The sequence below is a fragment of the Callospermophilus lateralis genome, chromosome 13 (genome assembly GCF_048772815.1).
Source record: "Callospermophilus lateralis isolate mCalLat2 chromosome 13, mCalLat2.hap1, whole genome shotgun sequence".
In the NCBI taxonomy this organism is placed as follows: Eukaryota; Metazoa; Chordata; class Mammalia; order Rodentia; family Sciuridae; genus Callospermophilus; species Callospermophilus lateralis.
The window spans coordinates 52,541,350-52,555,642 of NC_135317.1; the positions used below are offsets into that span (position 1 = coordinate 52,541,350).

General features: G+C 36.3%; 1 protein-coding gene across 1 annotated transcript in view; it reads left to right on the forward strand.

The window, feature by feature from the left end:
• Window positions 1-14,293, forward strand: part of Kmo (kynurenine 3-monooxygenase) — a 53,084-nt gene that overhangs the window by 13,459 nt on the left and 25,332 nt on the right. The window contains 2 exon segments of the mRNA XM_076873039.1: window positions 7,035-7,104; window positions 7,411-7,508. Coding sequence (XP_076729154.1) covers window positions 7,035-7,104; window positions 7,411-7,508 — 168 coding nt within the window.

Sequence of the window (14,293 nt, forward strand, 5' to 3'; positions counted from 1 at the left end):
TCATCTCCTAGCAGCTGGGAAGTGAAAAGAAGAAAAAAAGGGGGCTGGGTTCTATAACTCCAATGATCTAAAAATACCATGCTGGAAACAAAAACATTAATACATGGACGTTTGGGGGGACATTCCAAATCCAAACTATATGTATAATGTTCCATCATCATTGGCAAGTTGAATAATCACTATTAGAGGGGTCACAGGAGAGTCAGTTGGAAAACCATACAGTGAAATACATGATAAATATACTTCCATGTTTACATAAAATAAATTTTCAAATAATGTTTTTTTTTTAATTGGTGAGACATCCATACAATGGACTAAGATGGGTTCAAAGCACATGACCCATAAAGAGGGAAGTATAAGGAGTGAGAAAAAGAAAGGAGATAATGATAAATTGGGTAAATCCATAATTATGTAACCAAGGAATCTCCTTGAAGCTCATCTTATGCACAGATGTGCTAGATTGGTTGTTAACAGAACCTTTAATTCACAAATTATTTTGTGATCAAAACAGTTTATTGGTTCAGGCTTTGGTGCTTTAAAACAAATACAGAAACTCTTCATAATTGTTCATCTTCTTAATGGAAGCTGTTTTATTTCTCCTGGGTGTTTAATTCTGCCCAATTTCTTTCCCTCACCCCAACAACCTCTTCCCTATTTATGGTCAGAAACCCAGCTGTGCCTCAACCAAGAGTTTGTGGGGGCTTAGAATAGTTTACACACCACATTTCCATTTATATCGTTTTATCTTAGTCTATTTGCCAGTCTAACAAGTAAACTGGTTTTGACAGTTTTTCCCAGTTAAGCACATTTTACAGAAAGTGAGAAATAGAAACAGAGTTAGAGTCTAAAAGCTACCTTATTAGTCACATTACTATCTCTTCCAACTAAACATATATAGCATATAGAAATATTTTTTCCTCTTAAGTCATTTGAGTCTCAACTGCACAGAATAAGACTCAATAAAACCTTTGACACATTCTAATGACTAGCCTTGGAGAGGACCCTTTTATTTCCTGCTTTGTTTGTTTATTAAGTACACTGACATCTGAAAACCAACATTCAACACGAAAATTAACACATTCCAACCTTTATGCTTCTCCTCCACCCATTAGAAGCATAGTTTTGAAGTGTGTCATTCTTTTGTCTTTTTATTTATACTTTTATTATATATATTATGTAGACATATATAAATAATACATATATTTTTTAAAAATTAGATGCATAGACATATCTATGGTTCAGTTTTATCTTTATAAGAATATCATGCAGTTTGAAATCATTTGGGATTTACTCTTTTAACTTACAGTATTGCTGATACATTCATATTATTGTATTTCATCATGTGACTCTGCCGTACTTTATTCATTCCTTTGTGGTGGTCATTTTGGCTGTGTGCAATATATTTACTTTTTTATTTAGTTATGAAAAGTGCTGTTATGAACATTCTGGCACATGTCTCCTGATGAACAAACAGCAGAACTTTCTCTGGGCCTTATTCCATGAAGGGAAATTGCTGGTTTGTCAGACATGTGAAAATTCAACTTGACAAGATAATTATAAGCAAAGCATAAGAGATCTCGTTGGCCCTAATCCTCTCTAGCACTTGATATTTTCATTAACCAAACATCAGATTTAATTTTATTGTGTTTACACCACTTGAAGTTCCTTCTTTTCTCCTTCTGTCATGAAGAATCATGAATACATGTTCAATTGCAAATGCACAAAAAGGCTTTGCGGAGACATGCATCTACACTGTACTTGCCAGCCTGTCATCAGCGATCAACCTCTGGGCCTCTTCTCTCCAATACTAAAGACTTCAGTATTGACACATTCCCCCCTCCCCCCCCCCCCCCCCCCCGTCTTCCAGCCCTGCCATCACCCTGAGTGACTACTGAAGTTCATACTGTTGACCCATCCAGATCCCCAGTCCCTCAGTTCCTTAACCTTCCCATCTCTCCCACTCTCATGACTTCAGACTCCATGTCCTACTGCCCCACATATTTGACTGTCACTCCACCGAATGGTCACATTTGTAGTAAGAGTGTCATATCTAAGACTGTCTGGTTAAAAACTCCCTAACATTCTAGCTTTCTCATTCAGGTACCATAACTGTTCCTGCTAAAGTCATCCTACTTCTCACTGTTCATTGGCCCTTCTGTATCTTCCTTCAGTCTTATTCAGCATGGTGGTGATGGTCCGTTAATTCAGCTAATATTCTCAACACCTTTTCTTCCTTGTCCTCCCATCTGACCCAACTAGCTAATTCTCCTCCTACTTGATGTCAGAAGTCTTCTTCCTCTGCATTAAAATCCAGGTCAGTGCTACAAGAAAAAGAAATTGTACAACCCTACACCTTGGTGCCATTTATAAATTCATGGTCTCTTTTGTAGTCAGCTTTTTCACTGCTGTGACCAAAAACCTGAAAAGAACAGTTAGAGAAAGATAATTTTATTTGGGGGTCTCATGGTTTCAGAAGTCTCAGTCCACAGATAGCCAACTCCATTCCTGGGGGCCTGAGGCCAGGCAGAACATGATGGCAGAGAATTGTAATGAAGGAAAATGGCTCAGGACATCACACCAGGAAGCAGAGACTCCCCTCACACAGACAAAATACATACCCCAAAGGCATGCCCCCAATGACTCACTTCCTCCAGTCACACTCTACTGCCTACAGTTACCACCCCGTTAATTCCTATCAGGAGATTAATGCACTGATTAGGTTAAGGCTTTCCTAGTACAATCATTTCACCTCTAAACTTTCTTTCATCGTCTTACACATGAGCTTTTGCAGAATACCTCATATTTAAAACGTAATAGTCTCTATCCTAAACTGAATCTCCAATACTGTTCAGCTATACCTCTAGTTGATTAGGTCATGTCCTGGAATCAGATTGGATATGTCTGAATCTCAATGCCAACTCTATCACTCATTAGTGCTAACTTAGGTGAGCCACTTGATTTCTTTGTGCTTCAATTTTAGTATCTCCAAAATAAGATAATAATAGTATTTAATTAGTAAGACCGCAGTGAAGTTTAAATGAGTTACAATAGTGAATGGTAAATTACAATAATTTCATGAGTATTATATGTTGTTATTATTATTTCTTTAATCAGATTTCACTATTTCATTCTTTCTAGTAGTTATTTTAAACCCATGTGATGTACTTCTCAGAGCCCTCTTTCTCTTGACCCTTATTTGGCTACCCTGCTACTCATCCTGCTAGGTTTCTAAGTTTGGCTTTCCTTTTTTTTTTTTAATAAATCATATCTTACCTACTCCATACTCCTGAATTTGAGTTAAGGATTCTCCCTCTCTACTCTCAATGCTGCATTCCCCCATCATTCTATGTATCATGCTATTGGTATTAGTCTGTGATCTCCTTAAGAGGTCTAGGTGTATCTTGTTCTCTGTTGTATCTCTAGCACCTAGCATGGAGGTGGTACACAGGAAAAAAATCAATATATATGTGATAAATAAATATATAAATAATAAGTGAAAAAATGAAGACTCAAAAAAGACTTAAACTCCCTGAGAACAGCAATTGTATATTACTGTTGGATCACCTTAATACCTAGAAAGGAATTTGAAAATACTAAGGAATCAAGAAATATTTTGCAAATGATCATTTTTCTATCTCTTGAAAATCATTTTTAAGTTTCCAAAATAATTTATATTCTTTGTTATCTTGCTTCATGAACTCTACATGGCAAAAGAGTCTCATCTCTCAAAGATCAAACAAAAGTAACATTATCAACAAAGGTTTTTCCAGTTTTCTTGTCCTCGTTATCTATTGCTGTGCAACAAACAACCACAAAACTTAGTGGCCTAAAATGATAATCTATTATTATATCTCAGGTCTGTGGGTAGTCTGTCATATGGATGGAACAGCAACCATCTGTAAAGCTTCACCAATTTGGATATCCAATTTGACACTAGTAGTTGGTGCTGCCAATTGGTGGATGAGGCTTTTGATTGGAATAACTACACATAGACTGTCCAGGTGGCTTGGGTTTCTCATAAGACTTGGGCCTCCAAGTATTTACTATTCTTACGTGATAACTGGCTTCCAAAAACAGGAAGCAGAAGCTTCCGGACCAGCTAAACACTATGCTTAGAAATGACTCAAGTATCACTTCTTCTTTTCTTTTTTCTAGTACAGAGGACTGAACCCAGGAGTACTCTACTACTGACCTATATCCCTAACACTTTTTAGTTTTTATTTTGAGATAGGATCTAGCTGAGTTGCCCAGGTTAGTCTCAAATTTGCCATCCTCCTGCCTCAGGCTCCCTAGTAGCTGGGATTACAGGCATGTGCCACCATGCTTTGCTCAAGTGTCACTTCTGCAGCATCTTGTATATTTATTTATTGCACTACTGGGTTGGAACCTAGGGCCTTGTGCATGCTAGGCAAGCACTTTATCGCTGAGTTACACTAACAGCCTCTAACAAATTTTATTGGTCAAAGCTCTCACGAGCCCTCCTGAATTTAAAAGAGTGGAAAAATAATTTGTCTCTTGATGAAAGAATATCAGGTTACATTACAGAGGACAATAAAAGGTATTGTTATGACCATCTTTGAAAAAATACAATCTGTTATATTCCTTAAGGAAAAATTAGTCCCCCCTCCTTTTTTTTTTGGTGTGTGTTCATTAGGACTTATATTGCCTGCCTGCCTTTTTTACCCCCATTTATTTTTAACTGAGCCAAGAGTTCTTTGCAAGGAATTTCTGATGTTAACTTATATGCACACCAAACTTTGAATAAATGGAATAAAATCACAGTTCTCAAATATATAAGTCTTTAAAAAATGTACTTAGAAGTTTGAGATGGATTTATTAAGCATTTTTAAATAATCCATATTAGAAGTTTAAATATTCAATATTTAAGCTTGGGAAATATTCAATTTTTATGTAAAAAGTGGGTTTTCATACTCAAAAATGGGCTATTAAGCATTAGTTCATACATTTGTCTCTTTTTAACTTAAATTGAGTGTTCACTGGGCACAAAAACTTGTTTTGGTAACTTTTAGATTCCTAAAGTTTAGCATAAGTTTTGCATAGCAATTACTCAATAAAGTTTGGTTGTGAACTTTACTTTAAAATATATGATAGAAGCTGGGAATTAAAATGGTGAGCAAAACTGGTTGATATAGCCTAGTGTGGTAAACATATTGATTATAGATTCACTTTAAAGACATAAACTTTCCATTGTGACAAGCTCTTTGTATTGGTTTGCTAGGGTTGCTAAAATTAAGTACCATAAACAGGGTGGCTTAAAGAATACAAATGTATTTTTAAACAATTTTGGAGGCTAGAATTCCAAGGTAAGGGCATCAGGATCTGCTCCAGGTATCTTTCTTTGGCTTGTAGATGGCCATCTTCTCCTTAGGATTCTTCTTCTATTCATGTCTGTGTGAGTCCACATTCCCCTTTTATAAGAATGGTGGTCGTAATATTGGATTTGGGTCCACCCTAATGGTCTCATTTTAACCTGATTATCTCTGTCTATACTTTATCTCCAAATAAGGTACTGAGGGTTGGGACTCCAGTGTATGAGGTTGGAAGGATGCAATTTCGCTTATTACGCTTCTCAGAGGAAAAGTCCACAGCGCTCTGAGAATTCATAAGAGGGGAATCTGAAGTGGAGAGGCCAAGGAAGGCTTCCCTGAGGAAGTGAAACTGAGTGGAAACCTGGAGGTTGGGTGGGAGCTGATGAAATCAAGAGGGAAGGGAATTTCTGATCATGGAAATAATATATGGTAAATTCCCCTGTGAGAGAAAGCATTGTGAATACAAGTGACTGAAAGAAGTCTAGCAAGACTGAGGCAGAAGGGGACATGATTGAATCTGTATAATAAACAAATATGGAGAATCTGAATCCTATAATGGTGTAATTTTTTCCCCCCAGAGAGAATTTGTTTGCTTCTGTTAGTTGGCTGTGGTTACCAGCAATCCCAGCAAACAGAATCCTCTCAGGAATAGGGATAATTCCCAAACTTTGATCCCTTTGACCACTGGTTCCTTTCCAGTTTACCCCCCTCCTCTTTTGGGTCCTTACCCAATGGTGGGGGTTGGGGTGGTCTTAGTCATATATCTCAGAACTTGCCCTCTTCAACAGAAGTTTGTGTGTTCCAAACTTCAAATTTTGGGCTTCCAGCTTCATGAGTCTATCAAAAATTCTGTTGAAGTTCTCAGCTTCTTCTACCATCAGCAGATGCCTATGATGCTTAGGCAGAGATTCCACTTCCATGTATAAAACCTTAGAGAAAAATTATCTGATAGGTAACAGAACACATGTACCAAAATGTTCTCTTGAACATGTGAGTCATATTCCCAGACTAGAAACAACTCAAATATCCACTGAGAGTAGGATGGATGAATCATATCTGTGATATTTCTTGCAATGAAGAATCAGAGAGGACTAAAAATGAATGACTTGAAGCTAACACATAATTATATGAATGGAATTCATAAATACAATGCTGTGTTAAAGAAGCAAAATGCAAAAAAAAATACAGAATTATTTTAATCATATGGTTCAAAATTGGGCAAAAGTAAACTATATTGCTTAGTCACATATACATAAATGGTAGAATTATGAAGAAGCAAAGATAGTTATTACAAAAAATCAGAGTAATGTTTACACTAAGTAAGAGTATTGTAACTGGGTGGAGGTGGCAGGGGTGGTATTAGAGGGGACTGGTAATTTTCTACTTCTTGATCTGAGTAATGATTTTAATATCAAAAAATTCTTTCCAATTATTCTATAAAGTGTACAATGTACACTGTTTCATGTTCTTTCCATATTAAAGTTATATTTCACTATAAAAAGTTTAAAAAAAACAAAAAAAGTACATCTAATACTACACCACTAAATCTTGAATTAATCTTACTATTTTTGCAACCAGTATTCTCTAGCAGTAACTGAGTGAAACAATATAACAATCGTGACACCAATATTTTGTTTTGCCAGTAAAAATCCCCTATGTGTGAGATTACATAAAATTTTAAAAATAAATTGTTTTGATTCCTAGGTTGGGTCATTAAATGCATGCTTCCTTGCAAAGAGGAATTTCCAAGTTGATGTATATGAAGCTAGGGAAGGTAAGTCAATAGTGAAAAATGTGAGATGTGACCCTAATTCTTTGACCTCTTTTTTTTTTTTTTTAGATTTTTCTGAATACAAAAATGTTTTTAATAAAATAAATTTAAAAAATAAGAACTGTTGGATTATTTTTAAAGCCTCAGTGATCTACATTTAATATAATGCTCATTTACTATTTGTAATTTTTAGAAGAGTTTAAGAGTCTTTGAGTTTAATTCTGAATGTAATAGTTTCAGGTGCAACAATATGCTCATCCTCTGCCTATATGGTGTAATTAACCATGGTGTCTGCTTCCAATGTCTTAGATATCCGAGTGGCTAACTTTGCACGTGGAAGAAGCATTAACTTGGCTCTTTCTTATAGAGGACGACAGGCGTTGAAAGCCATCGGCCTGGAAGAACAGGTACCTTGTTATTGCGTTTTCTTATAGAAGATAATATTTAATGTTTTTCAAAAAATTCTATGGTCTTGTTATATCCTGGTTTGAAGAAACATTTAATGTCAAGGACTGCTGCATGAAAACTCATTCTACAAAAGTTTTCAAACTTCTAAATTTGACATTTTTGACAAACCTGGGGGATTTGAGGTACAAGGGGTCACTATAACCTCACCTGATGACTGCTTCTGACACTGGGCTTTCATAGATTTTGGATCTTTGCCTAAGAAAAAAAGAGTGTGGAAATGGCATCCAGGATGAGAGGTGGCAGATAAAATTCAATTTTATTTATATTACATGGGACCATAATCTCTTATTCTGAACTCTGCACCCCAACAGAGCTTGGAAAATAGAAAAGTTTTCATCACTTATTTAATAACAAAACTTGACCTGACACAAGCCTTTATGGTCTAATTTTAAGATTCTACTTAGTATAAATGTTGTTTTAATTAGCTTTTCCTCGCTGTGACCAAAATACCTTACAAGAACAATTTAAAGGAGGAAAAGTTTATATTGGCTCACAATTTTAGTCCATGGTTGACTAACTCCATAGCTCTGGCCCCAAGGTGAGGTAGAACATCATGGCAGAGGGTGTGGTAGAGAAAAGCACCTCGGTATGTGACAGCCAGAAAGCAGAGGGAGCTCAGCTCACTAGGGACACTAGGGACAGCTCACTAGGGATTTTCCTTTGGGGTAGGACAATACCTACCCCAAAGGAAAATCAATAGTGACCTGCCTCCACCATCAACAACCTACCTGCTCATAGTTAACACCCAGTAAATTTGTATCAGTGGGTGGGAGTCGAGATGCAGCCCAGACTGCTCACACCAGCCTGTGTAGGACTCAGGCTCACAGTAGGCCGAGGTCTGCACCTCCACTGGCAGGGCAGAACCCACCAGAGCCTAGCCTCTGGCACAGGACCACCACTTCCAACCAGCAGACTACCAGGGGAGGTCAAGCCCAGATCTACCCACACTGGCCTGTGCAGGGCCCAGGCTCACAGTAGGCCTGGGTCTACCCTTCCACCAGCAGGCACCCATGGAGCCCAGCTTCTGGCACAGGACTGCCTCTCCTGACCAGCAGACTACCAAAGACATCCACAGACTGAAGGTAAAGGGTTGGGAAAAATTATACCACCCACATGGACTGTGGAAGCAAGCAGGAGTTTCCATCCTCATATCAAATAAAGTACGCTTCAAACTAAAGTCAATCAAAAAGGATAAAGAAGGACACTACGTACTGCTCAAGGGGACCATACACTAACAAGACATAACAATCATAAATATATATGCCCCAAACAATGGTGCAGCTATGTTCATCAAACAAACTCTTCTCAAGTTCAAGAGTCAAATAGACCACAACACAATAATTTCGGGTGATTTAACACAACTCTTTCATCACTAGATAGATCTTCGAAACAAAAGCTGAACAAAGAAACTGTAGAACTCAGCAACACAATCAGTAACTTAGACTTAACTGACATATATAGAATATTCCATCCTTCAACGAGAGAATACACTTTCTTCTCAGGAGCACATGGATCCTTCTCTAAAGCAGACTATATACTATGCCACAAAGCAACTCTTAGCAAATATAAGAAAGTAAAGATACTACCCTGCATTCTATCAGATCATAATGGAATGAAATTAGAAATCAATAATAAAATGAGAAATAAAATCCACTCCAACACCTGGAGACTAAATAATATGCTACTGAATGAACAATGAGTCAAAGAAGACATCAAGGAGGAGATTAAAAAATTTTTAGAGATAAATGGGAACACAGATAAAACATATCAAAATCTCTGGATCACTATAAAAGCAGTTCTAAGAGGAAAGTTTATTGCATGGAGTTCATTCCTTAAAAGAAAAAAAAAGTCAACAAATAAATGACTTAACATTACACCTCAAAGCCCTAGAAAAAGAACAAATCAACACCCAAAGCAGCAGAAGATAGGAAATAATTTAAATTGGAGCTGAAATCAATGAAATTGAAAAAATTGACAGAACAAAAAGTTCAAAAAAGTTGGTTCTTTGAAAAAATAAATAAAATTGACAGACCCTTAGCCATGCTAGTTAAGACAAGGAGAGAAAAAATTCAAATCACTAACATACATCATGAGAACGGGAATATCACAATAGACACTACAGAAATACAAAAGATAATTAGAAATTATTTTGAAAACTTGTACTCTAATAAAATAGAAAATATAGAAGGCATAGACAAATTTCTAGAGTCATATAATTTGCCCAAATTGAATCAGGATGATATGCACAATTTAAACAGATCAATTTCAAGTGATAAAATAACAGACGCCATCAAAAGTCTACCAACCAAGAGAATCCCAGGACCTGATGGATACACAGCCAAGTTCTACAAGACCTTTAAAGAAGAACTAATACCAATACTCTTCAATTTATTTCATGAAATAGAAAAAGAGGGAGCACTTCCAAACTCATTCTATGAGGCCAATATCACCCTGATTCCAAAACCAGGCAAAGACACATCAAAAAAAGAAAACCTCAGACCAATATCTCTAATGAACATATATGCAAAAATTCTCAATAAAATTCTGGCAAATCAAATATAAAAACATCAAAAAGATTATGTACCAGATCTTGTGGGATTCATCCCAGCAATGCAAGTTTGGCTCAACATATGGAAATCAATAAATGTAATTCATCACATCAATAGACGTAAAGATAAGAATCATATGATCATCTCAATAGACATAGAAAAAGCATTTGACAAAACACAGCACCCCTTTATGTTCAAAACACTAGAAAAACTAGAGATAACAGGAACATATTTCAACATCATAAAGGCTGTCTATGCTTAGCCCCAGGCCAACATCATTCTAAATGGAGAAAAATTGAAGGCATTGCTGCTAAAAACTGGAACAAGACCAGGATGTCTGCTTTCACCACTTCTATTCAACATAGTTATTGGAACACTGGCCAGAGCAATTAGACAAACAAAAGAAACTAAAGGGATACACATAGAAAAAGAAGAATTCAAATTGGAACTATTTGCTGATGATATGATTCTATACCTGGAAGACCCTAAAAGTTTCACAGAAAACTTCTAGGAACTAGTAAATGAATTCAGTCAAGTAGCAGGATATAAAACCAACACCCATAAATCAAAGGCATTCTGTATATCAGTGGCAAATCCTCAGGAAGGGAAATGAGGAAAACTACCCCATTTTTAATAGCCTCAAAAATAAAATAAAATACTTAGGCATCAACTTAATGAAAGAGGTGAAAGATCTATATAATGAAAATTACAAAACCCTAAAGAAAGAAGTCAAAGAAGACCTTAGAAGATGGAAAAATCTACCTTGATCTTGGATAGGCAGAATTAATATCATCAAAATGACCATACCTCCAAAAGCACTATACAGATTTAGTGCAATTCCGATCAAAATTCCAATGACATTCCTCATAGAGATAGAAAAAGTAATCATGAAATTTGTCGGAAAAATGAGAGACCCAGAATAGCTAAAGCAATCCTTGGCAGGAAGAGTGAAGCAGGTGGCATCACTATACCAGACCTTAAACTATACTACAGAACAATAGTAACAATAACAGCATGGTATTGGCACCAAAACAGACTGGAAGACCAATGGTACAAAATAGAGGGCACAGAGACTAACCTACAAATTTACAATCATCTTATATTAGACAAAGTTGCCAAAAACATGCATTGGAGAAAAGATAGCCTCTTCAATAAATGGTGCTCGGAAAACTGGAAATCTATATGCAACAAAATGAAATTAAACCCCTATATCTCACCATGCACAAAACTCAACTCAAAATGGATCAAGAACTTAGGAATAAAACAGACACCCTGTTTCTCATAGAAGAAAAAGTAGACCCTAATCCATCATATGGTATTAGGCCCCAACTTCCTTAATAAGACTCCTTTGGCAAAATAATTAAAATCAAGAACAAACATATGGGGTGGACTCAAGTTAAAAAGTTTCTTCTCAGTAAAAGAAACAATGTGTGAGGTAAATAGAGAGCCTACATCTTGGGAACAAATCTTTACCCCTCACACATCAGATAGAGCACTAATCTCTAGGGTATATGAAGAACTCAAAAAATAAACACCAAAAAACCCCACAAATAACCCAATCAATAATGGGCCAAGGGCCTGAACAGATTCTTGTCAGAAGAGGATATACCATCAATCAACAAATATATCAAAAAATGTTCATTATATCTAGCAATTAGAGAAATGAAAATCAAAACCACTCTAAGATATCATCTCACTCCAGTCAGAATGGCAGCTATTATAAAGACAAACAAAACAATAACTGTTGGCAAGGATGTGGGGAAAAAAGTACACTCATACACTGCTGGTGGGACTGCAAATTGGTGCAATCAATATGAAAAGCAGTATGGAGATTTCTTGGAAAATTGCAAATGGAACCACCATTTGACCCAGCAATCCCTCTCCTCAGTCTATACCCAAAGGACTTAAAAACAGATACTACAGGGACACAGCCACATCAATGTTTATAGCAGCATAATTCACAGTAACTAAAGTGTGAAACCAACCTAGATGCCCTTCAGTAGATGAATGGATAAAAAAAAAATGTGGCATACATACACAATGGAATATTACTCAGGAATAAAAGAGAACAAAACCATGACATTTGCAGGTAAATGGGTGGAGTTAGAGAAGATAATGCTAAGTGAAGTTAGCCAATCCCCAAAAATCTAATACCGAATGTTTTCTTTGATATAAGGAGGCTGATTCATAGTGGGATAGGGAGCAGGAGCATGGGAGGAATAGACGAACTATAGATAGAGCAGAGAGGTTGAAGGACAAGGGAAGAGGCATGGGGTTAGAAATGATGGTGGAGTGTGATGATCATTATTATCCAAAGTACATGTATGAAGACACGAATTGTTGTGAATATACTTTGTATACAACCAGAGATATGAAAAATTGTGCTCTATATGTGTAATAAGATTTGTAATGCATTCCGCTGTCACATATAAATTTAAAAAAATAAAGAAATTAACTGGGGATATGATGAGGGTTGTTCTGCCTTTTTGAGAGGCTGCCTACAGGGACACACGGTATTTTTTGTTCCCTGCATGGTGAATCCTGCCCTAGTCTCACACTGCTTAGGGGAAGCTAAGGTGCTTCTGGCCCCAACATAAGCCACATCCCTCAACACCCATTAGCAGTGATGAAGGTGATGTTTGGCCTCTCTCACCCTGTCACCTTGCCATTTTGTTCAGCATGTGGGTAGAGAAGAGGATGCTCTTTATTGAGCCAACACAAAGACTTCAGTAATAAACAACAGGAACACACTAAAGGTTTATCAATGGAGGGGATAAAATTTTTCCTAGCTATTGGGTAGAACCAGATGAGCTCATTAAACAAGTGTAATTACATGACGAAAGGTATAATATACTGGACATACTATTCTCTGTCGTTTTAGCCAGGGGTTACAAACTTTCTGTAAAGGGCCAAATAAAAACATTTTATGGTAACTAGGTTATATATTGTCTTTATTACATTTTTTAACCTATTGAAAATGTTTTTAAAATCCCTACCTCATGCATTAAACAATTTTTTTTAAAAAAATTATATCCTTGCAAAAATTACTAAAAAATTCCAATAAACAAATATTAGCCAATTTCTTTCACTTGGTAGAATTGCTCAGTTTAAAACACTAAAGGCTTTGGTCCTTGACTAGTAATAGAGTTAATCTCCCAGCTATTGCTAATAAGACTTCTAGACACACATGGAGCCACATTGGTTATTGCTCAGTACAACCATTAAATCTGGAGGTTTGTGTAATGCTTTGCCAGGAAAGCCTCATGTTTACTTGATGACTAATGCTAACCATCTTTCTGTGTTGCATATGCTGCCAGAGAATTTTAGTGTACCTGCTGGTTCAAATTAAAATTTAAAGATTAAATACCATGTAAGAGATGATATAAAGTTTATGGGTTTCTGCATTCTTGTTATTTTCTTCTGTCAAGAAGGTCTTTGGTACAGATAAGACTGTTTTATGTCAAGCTGGATATAAACCATTCAATTTCTTATGCTTTCATTTACATAAATTTTCAAGAAGTCTCTCTTCTTGCACAAGTCTAGTCACTGAATGTAAAAGGTTTTGGATAATAAGCATCAAGTAAACAACTTCTGCAAGGAGGAATTGTTTTTTCTTCAACAGAAGTCTTTCTAAGGGACTTGCATCCTACGAAATTGAATATTTAACTGCAGTTATTTATGAGTGTTAAAATGCCCATGGGCTAAAACAAAACAAAAATCTGTATCAGTGGATTAATCCACTATTAAGTTACAGCTGTCATAAACTAATCATTTCACCCCTGGACATTCTTGCACTGTCTTACACATGAGTTTTTGGGGCACATCTCATATCTAAATCATAACATGTTTTGCTACAAAAATAGTGTTTGATTTTGAGATGATGCACCAGACCCACGAAGTGTTAATTGATATGTAGCATTTGTGCCTTATACTACCTGATTAAAATTTGAAAACTCCTGAACTCTGAAACCAACAAGCCCCATGGTTTGAATAAGGGATTGTGAACCTATAGTAAAATTCCCCCACATGGACTTATTATGTAACCTCCCATTGTCATGAAATTTGGAAATGTAAAGAGAAGTGGCATATTTTTTTTCTTGATAATACTATTATTTCCACTGACAATATGTCTTTCTTTTTTCACCTGTGGTGCTAGGAATCAAACTCAGGCCTCC